The sequence below is a fragment of the Mirounga angustirostris genome, unplaced genomic scaffold (assembly GCF_029215605.1).
Source record: "Mirounga angustirostris isolate CCGP_5_RB_7025 unplaced genomic scaffold, mMirAng1.0.hap1 SCAF_11, whole genome shotgun sequence".
Taxonomy (NCBI): domain Eukaryota; kingdom Metazoa; phylum Chordata; class Mammalia; order Carnivora; family Phocidae; genus Mirounga; species Mirounga angustirostris.
Window position 1 is genome coordinate 59,058,549 of NW_026991719.1, and position 24,663 is coordinate 59,083,211.

The 24,663-nt window shown below is 42.7% G+C and overlaps 1 protein-coding gene and 1 long non-coding RNA gene across 3 annotated transcripts; both read left to right on the forward strand.

Moving 5' to 3' along the window:
• Positions 1–10,876: 10,876 nt before the first annotated feature.
• Positions 10,877–19,781, forward strand: LOC135361940 (uncharacterized). 2 transcript variants are annotated; one of them, XR_010406153.1, is made up of 4 exons: positions 10,877–12,592; positions 13,088–13,246; positions 13,501–13,612; positions 15,041–19,781. It is a non-coding gene; the product is annotated as an uncharacterized LOC135361940 (long non-coding RNA). The 2 variants fall into 2 exon arrangements; XR_010406152.1 differs by having other exon boundaries at positions 10,880–13,246.
• A 210-nt stretch (positions 19,782–19,991) lies between these two features.
• Positions 19,992–23,214, forward strand: LOC135361939 (polyadenylate-binding protein 1-like 2). Its single transcript, XM_064574260.1, has one exon. It carries the CDS (start codon positions 20,695–20,697, stop codon positions 21,295–21,297), a length of 603 nt encoding a protein of 200 aa, XP_064430330.1. The 5' UTR covers positions 19,992–20,694; the 3' UTR covers positions 21,298–23,214.
• Positions 23,215–24,663: the final 1,449 nt, after the last annotated feature.

Sequence of the window (24,663 nt, forward strand, 5' to 3'; positions counted from 1 at the left end):
GACCTGTTTATTGCACAGGGTATAAAACTTTCTTTTGAGTTCTATAGAACAGAGGCCAAGGCCTTGTTAGAGACACATACCAACCAGTCACAGGGTTAGAGCCTTTCCCCTGAACCTAGCATCAGCCACAGCTCATGCATTCAAAGACACAAAGAGATAAGGAATCTAAAACATCTACAATGAATATATTAAGAGCTCTAATGGATGAAGCACCTGGGTGGCTCAGTCTGTTGAGCATCTGCCTCCGCTCAGGTCATGATCCCAGAGTCCTGGGATCGAGCCCCACATTGGGCTCCCTGCTCAGTGGGAGCCTGCTTCTCCCTCTCTCCCTCCTGCTTGTGCTCTCTCTTGCTATCTCTCTCTCAGAAATAAATGAATAAAATCTTTATTTAAAAAAAAGAGCTCTAATGGGGAAAAAATAGAAAACATGCAAGAACAGATGGGTATTGTAAATGGAAGGATGGAAACTCTGAGAAAGAATCAAAAGTAAATGGTGAAAATTAAAAATGCTAAAAGATATGAAAACTGCTTTTGATGTATACTGGACACAACTGATGAAATAATTAGTGAGCTTGAAGATATGTCTATAGAAACTTTGCAAACTGACTGAAATACAAAGAAAAAATATTTTAAAAGTAAAATACCATCAAAATATTGTAGGAGAAGTTCAAAACAAGCGACATAAACCTAATCAGAATACCAAGAGCAGGAGAAAGAGAAAATGGAGCAGAAGAAAAGTTTGATGTAATGATGGCTGAGAATATTCCAAATGACACACACCAAAACATGGATCCAGGAAACTCAGAGAACACCAAGCAGTATAAATGCAAAAACAAAACCGAACAGAACAGAAGAAAAAAAAACTGGAATATTATATTCAGGCTGCGAAAACAGACAATGGATGAAATCTTGAAAGAAGCCAGGGGAGGCAGGGAAAGGTCATAAGTAGAGGAACAATGATAAGAATCACATTGGGCTTCTGGTCAGAAGCCATGCAAACAAGAAGAGAGTGGAGTGAAATACTTACAATGTTGAGAGAAAAGAAAATCCACCAATTGAACAATCTGCATCCAGGGAAATTGTTCTTCAAAAATGAAAGCAGAATAAAAACTTCCCCAGATAAACCCAAACCGAGAGAATTCAATGACAGGAGACCTGCTGTGCACAACATGTTAAAAGAGTTTCCTCAGAGAGGAGGATAATAATAAAGGTCAAAACCTCAGATCTACATAATGAAAGGAAGAACATAGAAAAAGAAATCAATGAAAATGAAAGAAAATCATTGATTGTTCTTATCCTTAGATGATCTAAAAGATAACTTTTCATTTAAAGTAATAGTAACAATGTATTCAATGATTATAGCATACTGGTAAATGAAGTGAATGACAGCATTGCCATGAGAGACAAGAGGGAGAAATCAGGAAAAACTCTGGGAAATCGGGAAAACCAGAGAAACTCTGTTATGATGTACCTGCACTACACATGAAGCAGCATAGTGTTATTTGAAGATGGACTTTGATCAGGTATTATAAATTCTAGGATCATCGTTTTAAAAATATTTAAAGCATAATTGATATGCTAAAGGCGGAGACAAAATGGAATCATATAAAGTGCTCAGTTGATCCCAGAGAAGCCAGTAAAAGAGGGGGAGAAAAGAAAAAGAACAAGTGCAATGAATAGAAAACAGTTACAAACATAGTAGATATTACTCTATGTCAATAGCCGCGTAAAATGTGAATGGTCTAAATACACGAATTCAAAGGCATATTTTCACAGTGGATAAAAAAATGCAAGACCCAACTATATGTTGTCTATGAGAAACACGATTTATATATAAAGGAAAGAAGAAATGCCTCAAATCAATGATGTCAGATTCAATTTTAAGAAATGAGGGAAAATTCAAACCAAAGTAGAGCCAAATCCAAGCCAAAGTAAAGAAGAAAGGGACTAGTAAACATCAGAGCAGAAATCAGTAAAACAGAAAACAGGAAAACAATAGAGAAAATCAACAAAATAAAAGCTATTTCCTTTGAGAAAATCAATAAAACTAATAAGCCTTTAGGTTAACTGTTCAGGGAAAAGAGAGAGAAGACACAAATTACCAGTATCACAACAAGGCTGATGACATCAGGACAGAACCTGCAGATATTAAAATGATAATAAGGAAATATTGTGAAAAACCCTATGCCGGTAAATTTGACAACTTGGTTAAAATGGACAGATTTCTTGAATTATACAAACTGCCAAAGTTCATTCAATAAGAAATAGAAAACCTGGGAAGAGTCTTGTATCTACTAAGGAAACTGAATTTATAATTACAAATATTCCCACAAAGAAAATAGCAGATAGCTCCACTGGTGAAATGCACCAAACCCTCAAGGAACAAATAGTACCAATTTAACATAAGCTCTTTCAGATAACTTCGTTTTAATGTTCATGCTCATTCTATCATGCCAGCCTCGCTCTGACACCAAAAACCAGAAAAAGACATTACAAGGAAGGAAAAGTATAGACCAACATCACTTATGAACAAGACGGAAAATTACTGAAGAATACATTAACAAATCAAATTGAAACAATACATGTAAAAAAAATAATTCATCATTACCAAATGGGGTTTATCCTAGGAATACGATGTTCACCTGACTTTCAAAAATCAGATAATGCAATTCACCATGTTAACAAACTAAAATCAGAAAAACCATATGATAGTCTCAACAGAGCATTTACAAAATCCAACACCGTTTCATGATAAAAACTCTCACCTAGCTGGGAAGGGAAGGGAGCTTACTCAACCGGATCCTGGACACTTAGGAATATCCAACACCTAACATCGTACTTAATGGTAAAAGACTGAATTATTCCCCCCTGAGATCAGGCACACTCACCTGATGTCCACACGCACCACATCTATGGAAGTGCTAGCCAGGGCAAAAAGGCATAAAAGAGAAATAAAAGGCACCCACGTTGGAAAAGAAGAAGTAAAATGATCTCTCTTTGAAGATGTTGTGGTCTGATAGACATAAAATCTTCAGGAACACTCACACACACATACACGCACAAACACACACACATACACCCAAGCAATTAGACTAAGTCAGTTTAGTCAGGTTGCAGGATACAATACAACGTCAATATATAATTGGTGTATTTGGATATCCTGTAACAAGCAGTGAGAAATTGAAATAAATTCACAACTGCATCAGAAAATATTAAAGTATGAAATACTTAGGGATGATACTTTCAAGGTATATACCCTGGCACTACTGTTGGGAGAAACTAAAGGAAACATAAACAAATGGAAAGATATTTCATGCTCATTGTGTCAGGAGATGCAAGATAATTAACATGCCCGTTCTCCCCAGATTGATCTGTAGGAGCAACACAACCCCATTCAAAATCCCAGAAGGAATGTTTTGTAGAAATTGACAAGAATATTCTGAGTTCCACGTGGGATTACAAAGGATGTACAATAGCCAGTATAACCTTAAAAAATGAGGAACAAAGGTGGAGAGTTAACAATACCTGATTTCAAGACTTACTGTCAAGCAACAGTTATCAAAACACTGTGATACTGGCATAAGGAGAGACAAATGGGTCATTAGAACAGAAGAGATGATGCAGAAATAAACCCACCCATGTAAAGACAACTAATTTTTGACACAGATACAAAGGCAATTCAGTGTAGAAAGGAGAGTCTTTCAAGAGGTGGTGGTAGCACATCCGATATTCCTACTCCCCAAATGTGGGCACTGATCAATACCTCTTACTATATGTGGGCAAAAATGGACTCAAAATGGATCATAGACCTAAATGTAAGCTTAAGAAAATTCTAGAGGAAAACATACAGAAACCTCTTCTGAACTTGTGTTAGGCCAAGTTTTCTTAGATACGACATAAATCTGATCAAGGGCTGTTATTCAGAATATACCGAGAGAACTTTCAAAACTCAATATTAAGAATACAACCAACCATGTAAGAGGTGGACAAAAGATTAGAACAGATGGTTCGCCAGAAAGATACATGGATGGGAAATATGCACATGAACACATGTTCAACACCTCAGGCCGTTAAGAAAATACAACTAAAAACCACAATTTGATACCACATTTAAAAAGAGTCTCCATAAGTAGCAATACTTATATCAGGCGAAATAGATTTTAAAACAAAGACTGTAGCGAGAGACAAAGAAAGACACTATATAATAATAAAGGGCACAATCCAACAAGAAGATATACCAATTGTAAATATTTATGTACCCAACATGGGAGCACCCAAATACATAAAAGAGTTAATAGCAAGCATAAAGGAACTCATTGATAATAATACAATAATAGTAAGGGACTTTACCACCCTACTGACATCAATGGACACATCATCTAAGCAGAAAATCAATACGGAAACAATGGCTTTGAATGACACACTGGACCAGATGGATTTAACAGATATATCCAGAACACTGCATCCTAAAACAGCAGAATACACATTCTTTTCAAGTGTACATGGGACATTCTCCAGAATAGATCACATATTAAGCCACAAAACAAGCCTCAACAAATTCAAAATGATCAAAGTCATAACCTCCATCTTTTCTGACCGCAAACTTTGAAACTTGAAGTCAACCACAAGAAAAAAACCTGAAAAGACTGCAAATACATGGAGGTTAAATAACATGCTCCTAAACAACGAATGGGTCAACCAGGAAATGAAGGAAGAAATTAAACACACACACACACACACACACACACAAATGAAACTGAAAACACAATAGTGCAAAACCTTAGGGATGCAGCAAAAGAGGTTCAAAGTGGGAAATTTCTAGCAATAAAGGCCTACCTCAAGAAGCAAGAAAAATCTCAAATAAACAACCTAACCTTACACTTAAAGGAGCTGGGAAATGAAGAACAAACAAAACCCCAAACCAGCAGAAGGAAGGAAATAATAAAGATTAGATCAGAAACAAATAATACAGAAAATTTAAAAAAAAAAAGTTGAGAACATATGTGAAACCAGGAGCTGGTTCACTGAAGAAAAATCATTAAAATTGATAAACCTCTAGCCAGACTTACCTAGAACAAAAAAGGACTCAAACAAATAATGTCACAATTAAGAGAGGAGAAACAACAACCCACATCACAGAAATACAAATAATCCTAAGAGGTTATTATGGAAAACTATATGCTAACAAATCAGACACCCTAGAAGAAATAGATAAACTCCTAGAAACATATAAACTACTAAAACTGAGACAGGAGGAAACAAAATTTGAACAGACCTGTAACCAGCAAAGAAATTGAATCCGTAATCAAAGAACTCCCAATGAACAAAAGTCCAGGACCAGATAGTTTCACAGGCAAATTCTATCAAACATTTAAAGAAAAGTTAATACCTATCATTCCTAAACTATTCCTAAAAATAGAAGTGGAAGGAAAACTTCCAAATTCGTGCTATGAGGCCAGCATTACCCTGATTCCAAAATGAGATAAAGACACGACTAAAAAGCAGAACTACAGGCTGATATTCCTGATGAACATAGATGCAAAAATTCTCAATGAAATGCTAGCAAACCACATGCAACAATACATTTTAAAAAATCATTCACCACGATCAAGTGGGATTTTTTTCTGGATTGCAAGGGTGGTTCAACATTTGCAAATCAATGAATGTGATACATCACATCAATAAGAGAAAGGATAAGAACCACATGATCCTCCCAAGAGATGCCAAAAAAGCAACTGACAATGTTCAACATCCATTCATGATAAAAAGCCTCCACAACATAGGTTTAGAGGGAAAATACCTCAACCACAATAAAGGTCATCTATGAAAAACGCACAGCTAACATCATCGTTAATGGGGAAAAACTGAGAGCTTTTCCCCGAAGCCCAGGAACAAGACAAGGATGTCCACTCTCATCACTTTTATTCAACATAGTACTAGAAATGCTAGCCACAGCAATCAGACAATGAAAAGAAACAAAAGGCATCCAAATTGGTGAGGAAGAAGTAAAACTTTCATTATTTGCAGATGACATGGTACCATATATAGGAAACCTGAGAGACTCCACCAAGAAAATGGCTAGAAGTGGTAAACAAATTCAGTAAAGTTGCAGGACATAAAATAAATGTACAGAAATCAGTTGCATTTCTATACGCCAATAATGAAGCAGCAGAAAGAGACATTAAGAAAACAATCCCATTTTCGATTGCACCCAAAATAATAAGATACCTAGGAATAAACCTAACCAAAGAGGTGAAAGACCTGGACTCTGAAAACTAGAAAACATTGATGAAAGAAATGAAAGATGCCACAAAGAAATGGAAAGACGTTCCATGCTCATGGATTGGAAGAACAAATACTGTTAAAATGTCTATACTACCCAAAGCAATCTACACATTTAATGAAGTCCTATGAAACCGCCAATAGCATTTTTCACAGAACGAGAACAAAACAATCTTAAAATTTGTATGAATCCACAAAAGATCCCAAATAACCAAAGCAACCTTGAAAAAGAAAAGGAAAACAAAGCCAGAGACATCACAATTGTGGGTTTTGAGTTATATTACAAAGCTGTAGTGATCAAAGCAGTACGGTAATGGCACAAAAATAGACACACACAGATCAATGGAACACAATAGAAAACCCAGAAATGTATGCACAACCATATGGTCATTTAATCTTCGACAAAGCAGGAATGAACAGCTGGTGGGAAAATGAATGTCTCCCCAACAAATGGTGTTGGGATAACTGGAGAGCAACATGTAAAAGAATGGAACTGGACCAATTTCTTACACCATACACAAAAATAAACTCAAAATGGATTAAAGACCTAAATGTGACACCAGAAACCATAGAACTCCTAGGAGAGAACACAGGCAATAACTGCTTTGACATTGGCTGTAGCAAATTCTTTCTCCATGTGTCTCTGGAGGCAAGGGAAAGAAAAAAAAATAAACTACTAGGACTACATCAAAATAAAAAAAGAAAAGCTCCTGCACGTGAAGGAAACAATCAACAAAACTAAAAGACAACCTACAGAATGGGAGAAGATATTTGCAAATGACATATCCCATAAAGGGCTAGTATCCAAAATATAGAGAGAACTATTAAAAATTCAACTCCCCAAAGACAAATAACCCAATTTTAAAAATGGGCAAAAGACGTGAACAGACATTTCTCCAAAGAAGACATCCAGATGGCCAATAGACACAGGAAAAGATGCTCGACGTCACTCACCATCAGGGAAATGCAAATCAAAACCACAGTAAGAGGGGCGCCTGGGTGGCTCAGTCTGTTAAGCATCTGCCTTTGGCTCAGGTCGTGATACCGGGGTCCTGGAACCCAGCCCTGTGTCGGGCTCCCTGTTCAGCAGGGAGCCTGCTTCTCCCTCTCCCTCTGCCCCCCAAAACCTCCCCCCCACTCATGCTCTCTCTCTCTCAAATAAAAAGACCATAATGAGATACCACCTCACACCTGTCAGAATGGTTAAATTAACAACACAAGAAACAACAGGTGTTGGTGAGGATGTGGAGAAAAAGGAAGCCTCGTGCACTGTTGGTGGAAATGCAAACTGGTGCAGTCACTGTGGAAACCAGTATGGAGGTTCCTCAAAACATTCAAAATAGAACTACCCTATGACCCAGCAATCACACTAATGTGTATTTACCCAAAGAATACAGGACCACTAATTCAAAAGGATACACGCACCCTTATGTTTATAGCAGCATTGTTTGCAATAGCCAAGATATGGAAGCAGCCCAAGTGTCCATCGACTGATGAGTCGATAAAGAAGAGGTGGTATATATACACAATGGAGTATTACTCAGCCATAAATAAGAAAGAAATTTTGACATTTGCAATGACATGGATGGAGCGAAAGACTATAACGCTAAGCAAAATAAGTCTGACGGGAAAGGACAAATACCATATGATTTCACTCGTATGTGGAATTTAAGAAACAAAACACATAAGCAAAGTGAAAAGAGAGAAACAGACTATTAATTATAGAGAAAAATCTGATGGTTACCAGAGGGGAAGTGGATGGTGGGCTGGGTTAAATAGGTGATGGGGATTAAGGTGTGCACCTATTGTGATGAGCCCAGGGTAATGTATGGAAGTGTTGAATCACTATACTGTGTACCTGAATCTAAAATAACACTATGTTAAATCTCTGGAATTTAAATTAAAACTTAAAAAAACAAAATAAAAATAAAAACTAAAGATCAAATATAAACGGAAAGAGCCTCATTGACCTGTGGGACATTATCAAATCACCAAATCTACATGTCCTTGGTGCCTCTGAAGAAAAAAGAGGGAGGGACAGACAGGAGAGTATTTGAAGATATAATGGTAGAAAGTGTTCCAAATATGAGGCAAAAACCAAAGACTCACAACTCCAAGATGGTCTTTGAATTTAAGGCCCACCATAAACCAATTGCTCTGAAAACAAAAATTAAGTGTCAAAAGCAGGCCGAGAAAAAGACACCTTATGGAAAAGGGAGCAAAGGTAAGAATGACTTCTGTCTTCTTGTCTGCAAAAATAAAACATGGAACAATCAGGGCATTGTTGCATAAATTTGTTTGTCATTAATGCAGACTTTAGTAAAATAGAAATAACTTGATCTGCATGTGTTTACCTGTTCTGTGAATGTGGAAAGTCACAGAAAAATGCAAAGTGCATGATACCACTTTTGACAAGAAGAAGGAGAAAGACAGGAAGGAAGAAAGACAGGAAGGAAGGAAGCAAGGAAGAAGAAGGAAAGAAAGAAAGATAGCTATTCAGGAAAATGTCAACCTGTTTTTATAGATTTGTATGAACTTGAGAACAGTGTAAAAGAAAAAAAACAAAAGCAGACATTATTGTTTTCTGTAACCCCCAGAGTCTGGGGTTGGTGGGGGTTGTGACAGGAAGAGGATGGATTGTCAACCACTATTCATATATCTGTGTACTGCCCCACCTGTCTTAACAGCATGGGGTATATTTGTGGATCCTGATAAAGCCAAAGGGAGACGCTTAGTGAAGCATAACATAGTGGTCGCCAGGACCAACTCTGGAATGAAGACTGCCTTTCTTTGAATCGGATTCCAGGCTCTGCTTCTTACACTTTGTGAGACCTCGGTGGGCAGGTTATTTAAATACTTGCTACTGAAGGTTTCCTGGGTGTAAAATGAAGATTATAATAACACCCATTTTATAAGTTGTTATAAGATTAAATGGTTTAATGATCAATTGCCTGGCGGCCATTTAATATGCGTGTGTGTGCATATGTGAGAGAGAGAGACAGAGACAGAGGGAGAGAGAAAGGGAAAGTGGGAGAGGGAGGGAGGGAGGGAGTTTGATGCCTAAGTCAAATATAAATGGAACTCAAATGCAGCAGACCCTTTAGAAGTTAATGGAATAAGGTAAAAGGGAGGATTTGAACTTGATACTAGGATTAATCTCCTTCTAGTGGCCCAGCCTACATTTGGTGAAGAAATGTGGCTCTATGTTCAACATTATTAGAGATTCATTGAAAGGTAAAAGCAGAAAAGATTGGATTCATTTTCCAGAAGTGGATATAAATGATTATGAGTCTGACTGGAAGAGGAGGTAGAAAGGAGGTAAAGAAGTTGAGGGAAGGGAAAGATAGGCATGGCAATATACTCATTTTATATAAAATCAAGGTAAACTGACTAAGGTATATGCAAAAAAAAAAATAGCTGAGGGTTACACCGTACAGAAAAATAAATTCAAAATGGATGAAAGACCTAAATGTGAGACAGGAAACCATCAGAATCCTGGAGAACACAGGCAGAAACCTTTTTGACCTCGGCCGTAGCAACTTCTTATTAGACACATTGCCAGAGGCAAGGGAAACAGAAGCAAAAATGAACTTCATCAAGATAAAAAGCTTCTGCCCAGCGAAGGAAACAGTCAGCAAAACGAAAAGGCAGCCTACGGAATGGGAGAAGATATTTGCAAACAACATATCTGATAAAGGATTAGTATCCAAAATCTATAAAGAACTTACCAAGCTCAACACCCAAAAACCAAATAATCCAGTTCAGAAGTGGGCAGAAGACATGAATAAACACTTTTCCAAAGAAGACATCCAGATGGCTAACAGACACATGAAAGGATGCTCAACGCCACACACCATCAGGGAAATGCAAGTCAAAACTACAATGAGATAAAGCCTCAAACCTGTCAGAATGGCTAAAATCAACAACACGAGAAACACGAGTTGGCAAAGATGTGGAGAAAAAGGAATCCTCGTGCACTGTGGGTGGGAACGCAAACTGGCACAGCCACTCTGGTGGACAGTTTGGAGGTTCCTCCAAAAGTTAGAAATTGAACTACCCTACGATCCCGCAACTTCACTATTAGGAATGTACCCAAAGGATACAAAAATACAGATTCAAAGGGGTACATGCACCCCAATGTTTTATAGGAGCATTATCAACAATAGCCAAACTGTGGAGAGTGCCCAAGTGTCCATCGACTGATGAATGAATAAAGAAGATGAGGGGTGAATATATATATATACACACACACATATGTATGTATATATATATATCTATATATATATACAGTATATATACATATACATATACATGTGTATATGTGTGTATATATATATATTATTTAGCCATCAAAAAGAATGAAATTTTGCCATTTGCAATGCCATGGATGGAGCTAGAGTGTATTATGCTAAGTGAAGTAAGTCAGAGAAAGACAAACACCATATGATCTCACACATACGTGGAGTTTAAGAAAGAAAACAGATGAACATATGGGAAGGGGGAAAGGACAAAACGGAGAGAAGGAAACAAGCCATGAGTGACTCTTAATGTTGGAGAACAAACTGATGGTTGATGGCGGGAGGTGGGTGGGGGATGGGCTAGATGGGGGATGGGTATTAGAGAGGGTAATTGTTGTGATGAGTACTCGGTGTGGTATGTAAGTGATGAATCACTGAATTATGCTCCAGACACCAATATTGCACTGTATGGTAACTAACAAAATTTTTCAAAACTAAAATAAGGTTACCAGAGTCACCAATAGAGGAACTAAACATCAAAAGAAGGTATAGAAGCCAAGAGAAAGAAAGTGAGGGCAGATTGAAGACACATGAGTGAGTTAAATTCTCCTCTGTAAGCAGAATGTGGTCAACTGATGATGTTTGAAGTTGATGAATTATTGAAATAGCAGATTAAGCACTTTATCTAGAGGTAAGAGGGTAACTGCCAGAACAGTGCAAACAGGAATTATTAAAATGCTCTACCCTGGGAAGCACAATAAGGGGTTGAGAAGTGATGGGGTCTTGAGCCTTTGCTTTTTGTCATAAGCTCCTTTGCACTTTCTGGTCATCACTATTTTATTTACCATGTGCATGACTTCCTTTCAGTGAGAACAATGCTTTTCTGTTTCTTTTTCTTTTTTAAAGAACGGTTTTTTATTTATTTATTTATTTATTTATTTATTTATTTTTTAAGATTTTTTATTTATTTATTTGAGACAGAGAGAATGAGAGACAGAGAGCATGAGAGGGAGGAGGGTCAGAGGGAGAAGCAGACTCCCTGCCGAGCAGGGAGCCCGATGCGGGACTCGATCCCGGGACTCCAGGATCATGACCTGAGCCGAAGGCAGTCGCTTAACCAACTGAGCCACCCAGGCGCCCCAAGAACGGTTTTTTAAAAGACGGTGTGTATGTTCGGTAGGAGGTCCTATGGTTAACCGCTGTGACTTTAGCAAGACTTTACCATATGGAAGGAGATTTCATTGTACATTTATTATATAGAGTGGGAACTTAAGTTGCTCAACAACTCATAGTATTGAGAATCAGCCATTCACACATCCATAGCCCATGAATGTGTCAAAGCACCATTGTGAATGTTCCAGAGATATCATGGAGACATCAGAACGCATTCAGTATCCTACAGCAAAGAAGTCGAAGGAGTGTATCACCTAACAGTAATTTATGTCCAAATTGTCCCCAAAAAGGGTGCTTGAAGGGATGAATAGCAGTTGAGGGAAAATTCACTCGTGACTCAATATCCCCATTTCATTGAGATTGTATTATCAAATCTTCTGGGTGGTTTTCTTGAGTACGGAGAATGGCATGCTTTCCTGTGTTGACTTGTAAAGTCCTCGGACCTCAGGGAAAATAAATAAATGGATTATAAAAAGGTCCTAAGGTTGGGAGAACTAAGGAAAACCTGAATGAGGGTGCAAGAAAAGTGAGTTCAGGCTGGGGAATCAGGCAGTTGCCTGGAGTAAGATCCAGTCATAGCCTGGGATGTGACTCAGAGGATCAGACTCCCTCTGAACTGACACTTTGCTCCTGGTTAGAGAGGAAAAGCCAGGCTTCCTTGGACACCAGAAAGGAAAGACACCGAGTCTTCAAAAACCAGCTGAACAAGGATATCCTCAAGACAGAGGGAAATGGCATTAATAAGGAGTCTCTTGTGTTGGGCATTGAATGCATGCCAGGCACTGTGACAAACATTTCCCATATATTACCACTTTTCATCCTTAACAACTATCCCCTTGTACAGATGAAGACTCCAAAGCTAAAGAAACAAAGAAAAAAGGTAAAGCAACTCGGACAAGGTAAGCACAGCTAGTAAGTCATGGCCTGGGGCATATCTATAGGTATATTTTTATAAGATCATGTCTGTAAACTGCCTAAGATTATGACAACGAAGGGCATTAGTTAGAATCGTAAGCATACGTTGGAAGGAGAATTGGTCCCCAGGGACAAACATGCCTGAAACGCTCTATAAAAATCATCAGTCGAGATAGCCCTTTGTTCTTGGTTCCTAAGCAGGGTTGGGGCAAAAACTACTTGTTATAAAGGAAATCCCTAAGAACCTTAGTTAGGGCTTCTGAAACTCAAACTCAGAGCACGTACTGAGGCTCAGAGTGGTTACGTGTTTTGCTCTGGGATTCTGACATTCCAAGTCCACTTGACTCCAAGACCCATCTTCTTTGAGGAATTTTGGCTCAGGAATTTAGGAATATACAGTGACTGCTAGCAGTATAGGCTTCTTCATTGCTCATGACCATCCTGAGCCCAAATATCACCAATTATGTTCCCTTTTGCAGACCCAGTCTGCTTCTGAGAGATCAACAAGGAAAGGGTCAAAGAAATGCTCACCCTCAGGGAAGGAGTGAGGGGAAAGAGGCAGAGAGGAAAAGAAACAAGAGGGAGAAACCGAGGACTGGCTTGTCTCTTGCCTTTAATCACACCCCAAAGTGACCTAGGTATGTGCCCTATTGAGGTGGGGAGGAACAGAGGGGAATGGGACTGGGGACAGTTCCAAAAGAGATGGCAGCTGTATTTTGTATTGTTTTATTGTCCTAAAATCTAAACGTCTGAAACAAAAATAGGACAAATGTTGTGTTTGGGGGGGGGTTCTGTTTGTTTTTTTCATTCTAAGGGACATGTACTTGGGTGAGTGTTCTGTGACCTGCTGTAACTTTCTGTATGTTTAAAAACCTGTTTATGATTTCAAAAGGATCGAGAAAGACAGATTCAGGTAGGCAGAAGCCCTCAGGAAGAATCAAGCTTGGATCCTGGAGTGGTCAAGAGTATTCTAAGAAGGCCCACAGTGACCAGGATATAGAAAGGTGAGAATGGGGAGGTTGGCAAGGGCCAGGTCATGCAGCTCATTATATTTAAGCCACATTGAGGAGTTTGTACTTTCGTCAAAGTGAAATGGGGAGACCTTCTGGGGTTTTGAGTAGGGGAGGCAAGAAGAGCCATTCATTTTTCAGAAAGATCAGTCTGGCTACTGAATGGAGAAGGCGGTTTGGTGGAAGCAGGCAACCAGTTAGGAGGTTTTGGCAGAACCCATGAGAGACATAATGGTGGACTCCAGTGGAGTTGGAGAGGTTCGAGTGGTGTTTGGAAGCAGAGGTGATAGGAATTGCTGAAAGATGAGAGAGTGGCCAGGGGAAGATGTGGGAGTGGGAGAGGAAGGAAATAGGGGTGCCTCTTCATTTTTATTTCACTTTAATACCCAGATGGGTGGTGGAGCTATTCGTCAAGAAGGGGAAGACTTCTGTGGAAGGAGCAAAGTGAGGGAGTGTAGGAATCCAGAGGTGAAAGAAGTTCAGGAATTCCATTTTTTGCCATTTAAGGATGAAATGTCCACGAGACATCCAGGTGGAGATGTCAAATAGGCAGACAAATAAGTATGAGATCACAACCTCCTATTTCCACCCCCCCCACACACATACAAATGGGACCTTGTACTGTCCCCTTCTCTGCAATCCTCTCTCACTTAATAATAGCATATTTTGGAGGTTCCCCTAAATCAGTCCATATGGACATAATTCATACTTGCTAGTGGTTGCATAATAATCCATGGACTGGCTGCACTGCAATGTCTTCAGTCATTCCCCAAATGATGAGTGTTTGCTTTGTGTCCTAGTTTGCCCAATATGAACCTTCCCACGATAAACATGGTCCTGCATATGTCCTGATGTCCTGGGGCTCTTATTTCTATAGGTCCGATCCCCACTCCTTCCCTGCCCCACATATCTGTCTTCCTTAACATTTCACTTTATGAGGATCCAAAGGACCGTTTGCTCAATGTGCTGTATTTACTCAAGACAATATAATAATCATTGTTATTATTTGTTATATAACAGGGGCACTTCCAAACACTTTCCAATTCTTCCTAAATTAAAGCCTAAGGCTGCTTTTTGGTTGGCTTGTATCTCATAATTATTTTCATTTGGGGGGAATTTGAGGGGACAGTGTGAATTGACAGAAATGATTTCCCTACTCCAAAACACAGTTACACTTTCATTCTCTTTTCCCCGGGCATCCTTCCTACAGCTATGCCAACGAGAAATTCATGGGAAGAGACTTCTTTATGTAGATCACTGTTTTCGGTGTTTTGATTCATTGTTGTATGTGGAGTTGAGCTGTTCCTCTCCCCATTAGAACACCCCCCACCCCCGTCCCCTACCTTCTTCCATTCTTTTCTACTCCTTTCCCCTGCTCTCTGAACTGCATTCCCACTCCTTTCCATTTCTCCCTCCTGATAGGAAGAAGGAAGTGGGCCACATGAAATGGAAGACCAGTGCTGGCTCCAAACATTCTCGAAATGTCTCCGGATCTGAACCTATCTCCTTTTAAAGCTCCACTGAGAAATAAACAGAAAGAGAAGCTAAACTCTAGCACACAAAGTCTCTTGCTGTCCTGTTTTAAACCAACTCCCATGCACGTGCTGCCAGGAGTACTGAAAGCAGGACCTGAGTGAGGACACTGAGGCTGGACCATGCAAGTCAGGTTTGGGGCCAGCCCTTTTTTTTAACACCCAGTCCCTCTCAATCTCTTCTGCTGGCTTCTCATCCTCAACTTAACTTCTAAATGCGGGCGTGTTTCAGGGAATAGCCCTGCACCTTCTTCCCCTGACTATCCTCTCTCTCTAGGGGGTCCCGCCCAGTCTCCTGGCTTTGAATACCATATCTGTGCCCTGTTCCCTCAATAATTCAGTCTTGCCAGCCTATATGGATGACAAATAGACTTCAGACACTTAACATGTGCAAATAAGAGCTCTTGACACCCCCCCAACTGTTTTTTTCTCCCTTCTCCAAACCTACCACACCCACTCCCCATTTTGCCTATGACCATACACAACACCTCCATGATCAAGACTTGAAAGAAAATATTCTTATAGTAATCATTCATTTCTTAAGTTTGTTTACCAACTGCCTTCAATGCATCAGCAAGTGATGTCTCTTCTCTTTCCAGAATGTCATGTGACCCCATGCACTATTCTCCAAATTCATGCTGCCAGTCTTGGCCAAGTCACTGCCATCTCTCAGCTGGACTACTACAAGAGGGTCCGAATTGGTCTCCTCACTTTCCTTTGTGCTCTGCCCACTTGCAATATTTTCCACAGAGAGCAGCCAGTGAGAAATTATTGAATATAATTAGGTCATGGCACTCCCTTGATTCAATCCTCTCTCTGGTTCCCCAGAACACTTTTTTTTTTAAATAAAGATTTTATTTATTTATTTGACAGAGAGAGACACAGAAAGAGAGGGAATACAAGCAAGGGGAGTGGGAGAGGGAGAAGCAGGCTTCCCGCCGAGCAGGGAGCCTGATGCGGGGCTCGATCCTAGGATGTGGAATCATGACCTGAGCCGAAGGCAGACACCCAACGACTGAGCCACCCAGGCGCCCCTCCCCAGAACACTTTTGAGTAAAAACAAAACTCTTCATCATGGCTCCTTCCCACCACTGCACCCTCTTCGTGTCCCTCCGCCCCACCTCTCACTGGGCTTCAGCCACACTGACATCCTTTCTGCCCCTCTGGCACCCCAGTTTTCTGTCACAGGCCAGGGGGGACTGTAGTTCTCCCTGCTGGGCAGGTTCTTCGCCTGGCTCCTGGCAGGACTGACCACTTATCATTGTCCTCAGGAAGGCCATTCCTGACCTTTGCCACTTTTTTGGGGGGGGGGCGGGGGGGTTCTAGATAATGCGTACCAAACCATCTTGTTTATTTCCATGAGGGCATTCGTAGCAACCTTTACATGCTTTCATCTTTTCTGATGTGTTTATTGTCTGTCTTCCCTACTAGAAAATAAGCTCCCTGATTACAGGGACCTTCTGCCTAGAAGAATGCCTGGTACAGCATAGGCCCTCCCCAAATTCTTGTCAAGTCATTGGATGAATGAGATGAATAACACTTCCTCCCACAAGAAAGAGACCTCTCCCTCCCTCCACTGATGCTCCACAGGGCTCATCATTTTTGCCTCTGTCACAGTGCCTAGTAGTCAGAATATTTTTGATTGTAGATGGCAGGGACTGGCCAGGAATGGACTAAAACAAGGAGGGGCCCCCTGGAGGCCTCTGTGGGAAAGGACTTGGAGAGCATTCCCTAGCTGCTCTCCTTGTCACTTAGTGACGAGTCACTTAGTAGCCCTGTTCCTGTTGCTGGAGGTTCAGGGGCCTAGGGATTGTCTTCAGGTTTGACAGGTTTGGGAATTTGCTGGCCATAGCATGACATCCTTGAGCCTCTTTCTCCTGCTGTTTCACTGATTTCTGTTGGCTCTGTGGGCTGGAAGTCAAAGTCAGAGAAAGAGATGTTGTTGAGCCCTGGTCCTTGAATCGGTCCTGCTTGGCATTTCTGTCTCCAACAACGGGCCAAGAAGTTCTTCTCATCAACTGCACATCCGCTACCCCCCAGGAATCATGGCTTCCCCCTGGCCTCTTCCTCCTCGGGTCCCTCTTGGATGGCCACCTGGAATGGTGAGGCACCGCTCATCTGCCTCCTGCCTACAAGCAACCTAGACCCCCAAGAGATGGCTCTTAACAGCAGTGACAGTGATCACCTTGGTCAAGCACTGGCTATTCCCCAGGCTTTTCCTACGTCGCTGTCCTTTTCCTTTGTTGGCACTAGCCCTGTCTAGGGGCAGTAGGGGGCTGGATCTCGCAAGCTGGTGAGGTACATATCTGTGTGTCTGCTTCTCAGCCACCTTGGGATGCTTTCCAGCTAGCGATGGGAAAGTTCTCACTGCCTCACACCCCACAGTGACTCGGTCGGTTCCGCAGGCTCGGGGGTTGTTCTGTCATGTGCAACTGCCTAGGTCCAGCCAACACTGCCACCACAAAAAAACGGCTTTATTTACCCAAAGAAGGTGGATGGGCAGGAATGAGGGGGAGGAGAGAACATGTGCTGGGCAGATGAAATTCCATGGCCACCATAGTCCAATCAGATAGCACCTATTGCCTTCTGCTGGCATTTCTGTGATTGGTGTGGACAGCCTGAACTTGAGTGGAGTGAGATGTCCTGAGGGTTTGATCATTTTTTTCTTTACATCTGAGCCCAAATCCCACGCAGTTCAATGCCTGGCTCACAGTAAGTGAGAAACTCCTATTTATGGGAGGAAAGGAAGGACAGAGGGAAGGGTTGTTCCGACTCTTTTGGAAATGGTCACATCTGACTGTCTTTTTGTTCTATCATCTCTGTCTCAGTTGTGTGTAGGGGAGGGCACTTGCACATTTATATATGCATTGATGGGGGCTTTTTTTTTTGCCCAGTTTTACTGAGATATAATTGACATATAACATTGTATAAGGTTGAGGTGTACAACACAATGATTTGATAGATAGATACAGATACAGCTATAGAGATAGAGATATACGATTACCACAGTAAGTTTAGTTAACATCTATCACCTCACATAGTTACACATTTTTTTCTTGTAATGAGAACTTTTAAGATCTACTCTCTTAAGTACTTTCTGTGTTGATGTTTAATTTGTACTCTTTCTAAGGATCTGATGACGCGATTCCCTCCCTGAATGTGCTGAGTAGTGCCTGTGAGCTTGGGTACAGAGTCCAAGCACCTTAGCTTGCTTTTCAGGGCTCCACACCTTCCAGCTCCATCTCCTGCCATGTGCTCTTGGAGACATGATCTCTGTCCACGCCAGATTATTGGGCATGACCAGAAGTGGCTTTGTGTGTGCTAGCATGCCACAGGGCCTTGGCACAGACTGACCCCTCTGTTTGGAATGCCTTCCTTCCTGCCTCCACACGGTGGACTCACCTTTCAGAGCTCATCTTGGGGCTCTCATCTTCTGTGCAGCCTCACTTGACTCCTACCAGGAAGAGTTAGTGGCTGGGTGCTCCTTTCTGGAGCAAGTGGGACCCTCGCTTCTGTTACACTCTACTCTAATGGTTGCTCACTTGTCTATCCCCTCAGCATTTGGCCCTGTGTGGCCTCTCTGCTTCCACAAAACATACTGCTCACCTTTTCTCACCCAGCCCCACACCTCGAACACATCAACACTCACTGCTCACTTATCACATGGCCTGTCCCTTAGCTCCCAGTGCCAAGTACTTGATAAGGCTTTCACAAATATTAGCTGATGACCTGGGACCAGGCACCTCATTCTAGAGATTTCAGGTTTTGTTTTTGATTTGAACATGGATGTGTATTTCTTGGTTCATGTTGGTAACCTTAGCACCTTGAGGGTAGAGCCAAGATCAAACAAGTGCTGGACCAGGCCCTGTCCCCAGCCCTTGGTTTGGCTTTCCTCAGGGTATCATGGAAGACAGCACTAAGGACAGGGTGCTCTTGATTCCCCCTCTGTTGGGCTGCATGTATGGAGGCTGGGTGGTTGGGAAGAAGAATTGGGGGGGGGACGTGGAAGAACCCCAGGTCTCTAGTTCTCCGGTAGTCTGGAGCAGGGACAGGGTTTCCAGCCCAGAGGACAAGCTCAAAACCAGCTTATGTCTCCTGCTTCCCAGACCCCTGTATCCCTAGGGACCGGCACAGGCTCCATAAATATTTGTGGCATGGCATTATGAATGAATGAATACGTGTTCTTTATTCCCTCTTCTGCAAGTGTTGCAGAGGAGGGAAAGAGCTGGAAAAGGCGGGGGGGGGGGGGTGAGATTCTCTGAGAAAATGGGTCAGCAGGCTGCAGGGGGAGCTTGCCCCACTGGCCCCAGCTCCTGCTCAGAGAAGGTGTTGTGTCTTTGGTGGCGGTGATCTTGGGGAGTGTGTGTGAGCGGAAGTGGGGAGAAGCCCTGGATGTGAGAAACCCATTTTTCTCGGCTTTGTTTTAGGCCAGGCAAGTGTATTCTGCATGCCACCCACCCGCTCTTGCAAGGTACTTGATTTAATCATTTAAATGTACTATGGGGAGAGGGGGGATAAAACAAAACCCTCTAAATCTAACCCGTATTCCCGCAGTCCACAGTGGAACCCTTTCCCTGCCTTCCTCTTCATAAATATCCAGGCAACCTGAGAGGCTGTGGACTCACCCCCTCCCGCCCCCTTACCCCCCCCCCCCCCGCCCCAAAGCTCCCGCTCCCGCCCCCTCCCACAGCCCGCGGCCCCACAGCCCCGCAGCAGCCGCAGGGGGAACCAAAGAGACAGAAGCCTTCCCAGCTGCCCGGACCACAGACGCCAACACCCCCCGCCCCCCACCACACGCCGCCCGCCCGCCCGCGCCCCGCACGCTAGCCCACGACCGAGCGGCGGCGGCAGCAGCAGGCTGCAGGCTGCGGCGACAGGCACCGGCGCGCTCCTAGCAGCGCTCGCTTGCTATCCCAAGTGACTTGGACTCGCCAGATCGGCTGGCCCCGGGTCCCGGCCCCAGCTCCCGCTCGCGCCCTCGGCCCGGGTTCCAGCGCCCACCCGCCCTCCTGCACTTTCCCGCCTCTCCGCCCCCCAGCTCGCGGGAAGGGAGGTCGCGGCAGCGGCCTGGCGGCACCGGCGACCGTGGCGACAGCGGCGACACTGGCGGCGGCGGTGGCGGCAGCGGCTGCGGCGGCGGCGGAGGCTGCGGCGGCGACCGTGGCAGAGGCTGTGGCGGAGGCCTCCGTAGCGGAGGCGGAAGCAGAGGTGGAGGCTGAGGTGGAGGCCGAGGCCTCAGTAGAGGAGGCAGTGGCAGAGGCCACCCGGGGGGAGGCGACGGCCGCCCTGGCAGAGCGGGAGGAGGCGGAGGCCGCCCTGGCGGCAGCGGTTGTGGAGGCCAGCGCGGCCGAAGCCGCCGCCGCCGCCGCCGCCGCAGCAGCAGAGGCTGCGGCGCCCTCCTCGGGGGAGGCGGATGCGGATGCGGATGCGGAGGTGGCGGCGGCGGTGGCGGCGGCGGCGGCGGCGGCGGCGGCGGCGGCAGCTGCGGATGCAGATGCGGATGCGGAGACCAGCCGGGGCTCCGAGGGGAACCCAGACTTTCCTATGGCCTCGCTGTACGTGGGCGACCTGCACCCTGAAGTGACAGAGGCGATGCTGTACGAGAAGTTCAGCCCGGCCGGGCCCATCCTCTCCATCCGCATTTGCAGGGACAAGATCACCCGCCGCTCGTTGGGCTACGCGTACGTCAACTACCAGCAACCGGTGGACGCCAAGCGGGCCCTGGAAACCCTGAACTTTGATGTCATCAAGGGCAGGCCCGTGCGCATCATGTGGTCCCAGCGGGACCCCTCGCTCCGCAAGAGTGGGGTGGGCAACGTCTTCATCAAGAACCTGGGCAAGACCATCGACAACAAGGCGCTGTACAACATCTTCTCGGCGTTTGGCAACATCCTGTCCTGCAAAGTGGCCTGCGACGAAAAGGGGCCCAAGGGCTACGGGTTTGTGCACTTCCAGAAGCAGGAGTCCGCAGAGCGGGCCATTGATGCGATGAATGGCATGTTCCTGAACTACCGCAAAATTTTCGTTGGGAGATTCAAGTCGCATAAAGAACGAGAGGCCGAAAGGGGAGCCTGGGCCAGGCAATCCACCAGTGCTGACGTCAAGGATTTCGAGGAAGACACCGATGAGGAGGCCACCTTGCGATGAAGACATGCCAGGAACGAGCCAGCCAGCAGAGCCAAACCTTGGCTCCCACCCGGTTTACAACCCCCCTCTTTGCCCCCCTAACCCACCAGCAGTGTATTGTATTGTACTGGGAGTGCAGGTCTCTCTCTCTCTCTCTCTCTGTCTGTCTCTGTCTCTCTGTCTCTCGCCTTCCCTCTCCCCTCCTTCCCTCTCCCCCTCCTTCCCCCTCTCTCTCCTTCTCCCTCTCTTCTTCCCTCCTTTCCTACCCTCCTCCCCCCCCTCCCTCCCTTCTGCTCTCCCCACCTCTCTCCTCCCCCCACACCCACCAAGGGCCTGCGAATAATCTTGCTAATCTGTGCCACTTGATAGATTACAGGCTGCCTCTTCTCCTTGTGGTTTGGTTTAAAAAACACTTTCATTCTCTCTTCGTTGGCTACACAGGTGATACAGTTTCATGGTAGAAACATCAGAAAGGAGAAGGAAATCAGATGAGGGAAAACCAAGAGAGTACTTGTTCCCCATGATCCTACTACCCAGAGACAACCACTTTTTGGTGTGCTGTTTTTCCAGGCTCTCTTCTCTCCCTCTGTCTCCCTTCCTTCCTCACTCCCACCCCACCTTCCCTTTTAACTCACTGTTATAGAATGGTTCATGTGTGTGGTGTTTCTTAACCTGCTTCTTCAGAAACTAAAACCAAACAAAAATCAACCCATTGAACTTCTTCCCATGCTATTCAACAGGCTTCCGAAATGTCATCTTCAATGCCTGCAGAGTGTATCGATGGATCTTTAACATTTCTGAATCAATCCCGCATTGTTGGACATTCCGGTGGTGCCTAGTTCTTTTCTTGTGTTTAAACCCAACACTGCATACTCTGATGAATGAATCCTTCCTTGTCAAGCCAAATCTTCGCTAGCCTACCGGATGGTCTTCTTAATTGTGGACTTGCAGGATCCACAATAAAATATCCTTGCAGGATATTTTAAAGACTTTTCCTGTGTGTTGCCAAATGGGCCCTTCATAAGCATTGTACTGATTTGCATTCATGCCAGCCAGCACAGCCAGTAAAAAGAGTATGTCCATTTCCCCTGCCTAGTCTCCTGGTCACTGTAATTGATGTGTGTGTGTGTGTGTGTGTCTGTGTCTGTGTGTGTGTCTGTGTGCGCGTGCGTGCATGTGCGTGTCTGGACCAGCTTGATGGGCTGCAAATGGTATTTTGCTGTTTGGGGTTGTTTTACTGGACGTAAATGCTCTTTATCACCTCTTTTCCCTGTGCCCACTTCCTGCCCTTTTTTCCCATGTCAGAAAAATCATTCAGCTTCATTGCAGGGAAAAATTAAAAAGCAGACAAGTTAACAGAAGAAATTTAATGTCCCCAGTAATCAATTCTAATCACCAGCCATGCATTCCTAAATCATTTTCATGTGCACTTGCCCAGTATTTTTCATGTGATATATATGTGAATTTTAATGTATATATTGTTTCAATATTTGCTTTTTCACATATGAATATATAATATAGATAGATATAGATGTATAGATAGATATTCTTGAACTTCCTTTCATGCCATTAAATATTCTTCTAAAATAGTTTCATGGCTCTTTAGTGTTCCAGTGGAGGGGTTTCATAGAGGAATAGATAGATACATGTATTCATCTCTATTCATATTTAGATATAGGTATGGGGCTATTTTTCACAACTTTCTCATTGTTGAACATCTGTTTTGTTTTGTTTTTCTTATCCAAACCTAGCCGCTAATAATACATAGTGCACAAACCTTGCTTACATTCAATATTATTTTATGAACAAACATTGGTGAGAGCAAATTGTAGAATCAAAGGACATGGAAGGTTTGAAATTTTTTTCTTCTTCTTTTGCGGGGAGAGGGGGTTTCCTTTTTAAATGACTATCCCAAAGGTAGTGTCTGTCAGTTTACCCTCACCAAGTACACAAATAATGTGAGAGGATGGAAACCTTGTCAGTTATCTAGACTTGCTATTGCAGTTATTTCTATAGTCTCCCTATATTTTATCAGGGGGACTGTTGCTTTTTTTTTTTTTGCTTTTGTTTAGTTTAAACATTTATTTTTATACAAATAACACAATATCATAATAGAAACTTTTAAAAATTGATTATGAACAAAGTAAAAATCACTCCTAATTGTACCCTTTGACAAAAAAAACTTTGGAACACATGAAACATGTACATAAATAATACTTTCAAAAATGTAATATTTATTGTTTCATTATGGAATATGTCCACTATAATTGGTCTTTCATATCATCTTTCCAAATTATTAAAAATTCTCCTTTAATTTTTTTAAAGATTTTATTTATTTATTTGACAGAGAGAGACACAGCAAGAGAGGGAACACAAGCAGGGGGAGTGGGAGAGGGAGAAACAGGCTTCCCATGGAGCAGGGAGCCTGATGTGGGGCTGGGATCATGACCTGGGCCGAAGGCAGATGCTTAATGACTGAGCCACCCAGGCGCCCCTAATTTTGTTTTTATGTTCCATCTTATGGTTGAATTACAATTTCTAAAATTCAGCCCTTTCATATGTTTAAGCTGTTCTAGTTTTTCCCTAGTAAGATTAATTCTACAAGGAACACATTTGTAGGTGAACATTTGCTGACATGTGCAGAGATTTAATTGCCTTATATACCTTGCCAGTTTGTTACCAAATGCTTCTTCATGAAGTTTATGCCCATTAACTGTGTAAGAAATTGTATATTTCTCTGCTCATCTTCTTCAGTTAGTATTTTTTAAGTTATGAGAAATTGGTTAAGCTTGTGCATTTGTTTTATTATTTCATTTTACAGATGTATTGCTTGAAAAAAAGACATTAAATATATACAACAACCTCTTTTAAGAGATTATTTTTTGCCTATTTGTCCACAATATTTAAAACAAATACACAATGTATTCTTTCAATTTTTTTCAATATATTGTAAATATAACAAATATCTTTGGCTCTCCAATATTCTTCCATAACTCACTATCACTGTATAGGTGAATCAGAATCTTTTAAATAGTGTTTCCTTACTTTGGAATTTAACATAGTTTCTAAATTTTCACCATTGAACCCAAATCTGTGGCAAGTGATTTTGCTGCAGGATTATTGTACTTACATAAATACATAGAAGTGGAATTGAAAAGTAGAGGTCTTTTAAAAAGTTTTAACTGTGCCATCAGGTGGCCTGGATCTACCAATTTATACTTCCACTCATACGGTGGAGGAATGCCCATTTTCTTGCACAAGTTCCTCCCTGGGTTTTATAAACTTTGCGGATATGATGCTATTAAAAATACATACTTCATTTTTTGTTTTCCTTTTTCAATTTTTTAAAAATGATTTTTTGCTTCTTATTCAAGGAATATAAATTCA

Coding starts and splice junctions, on each gene's coding strand:
- LOC135361939 (XM_064574260.1), top strand. CDS start 20,695: ATGGCCTCGCTGTACGTGGGCGACCTGCACCCTGAAGTGACAGAGGCG.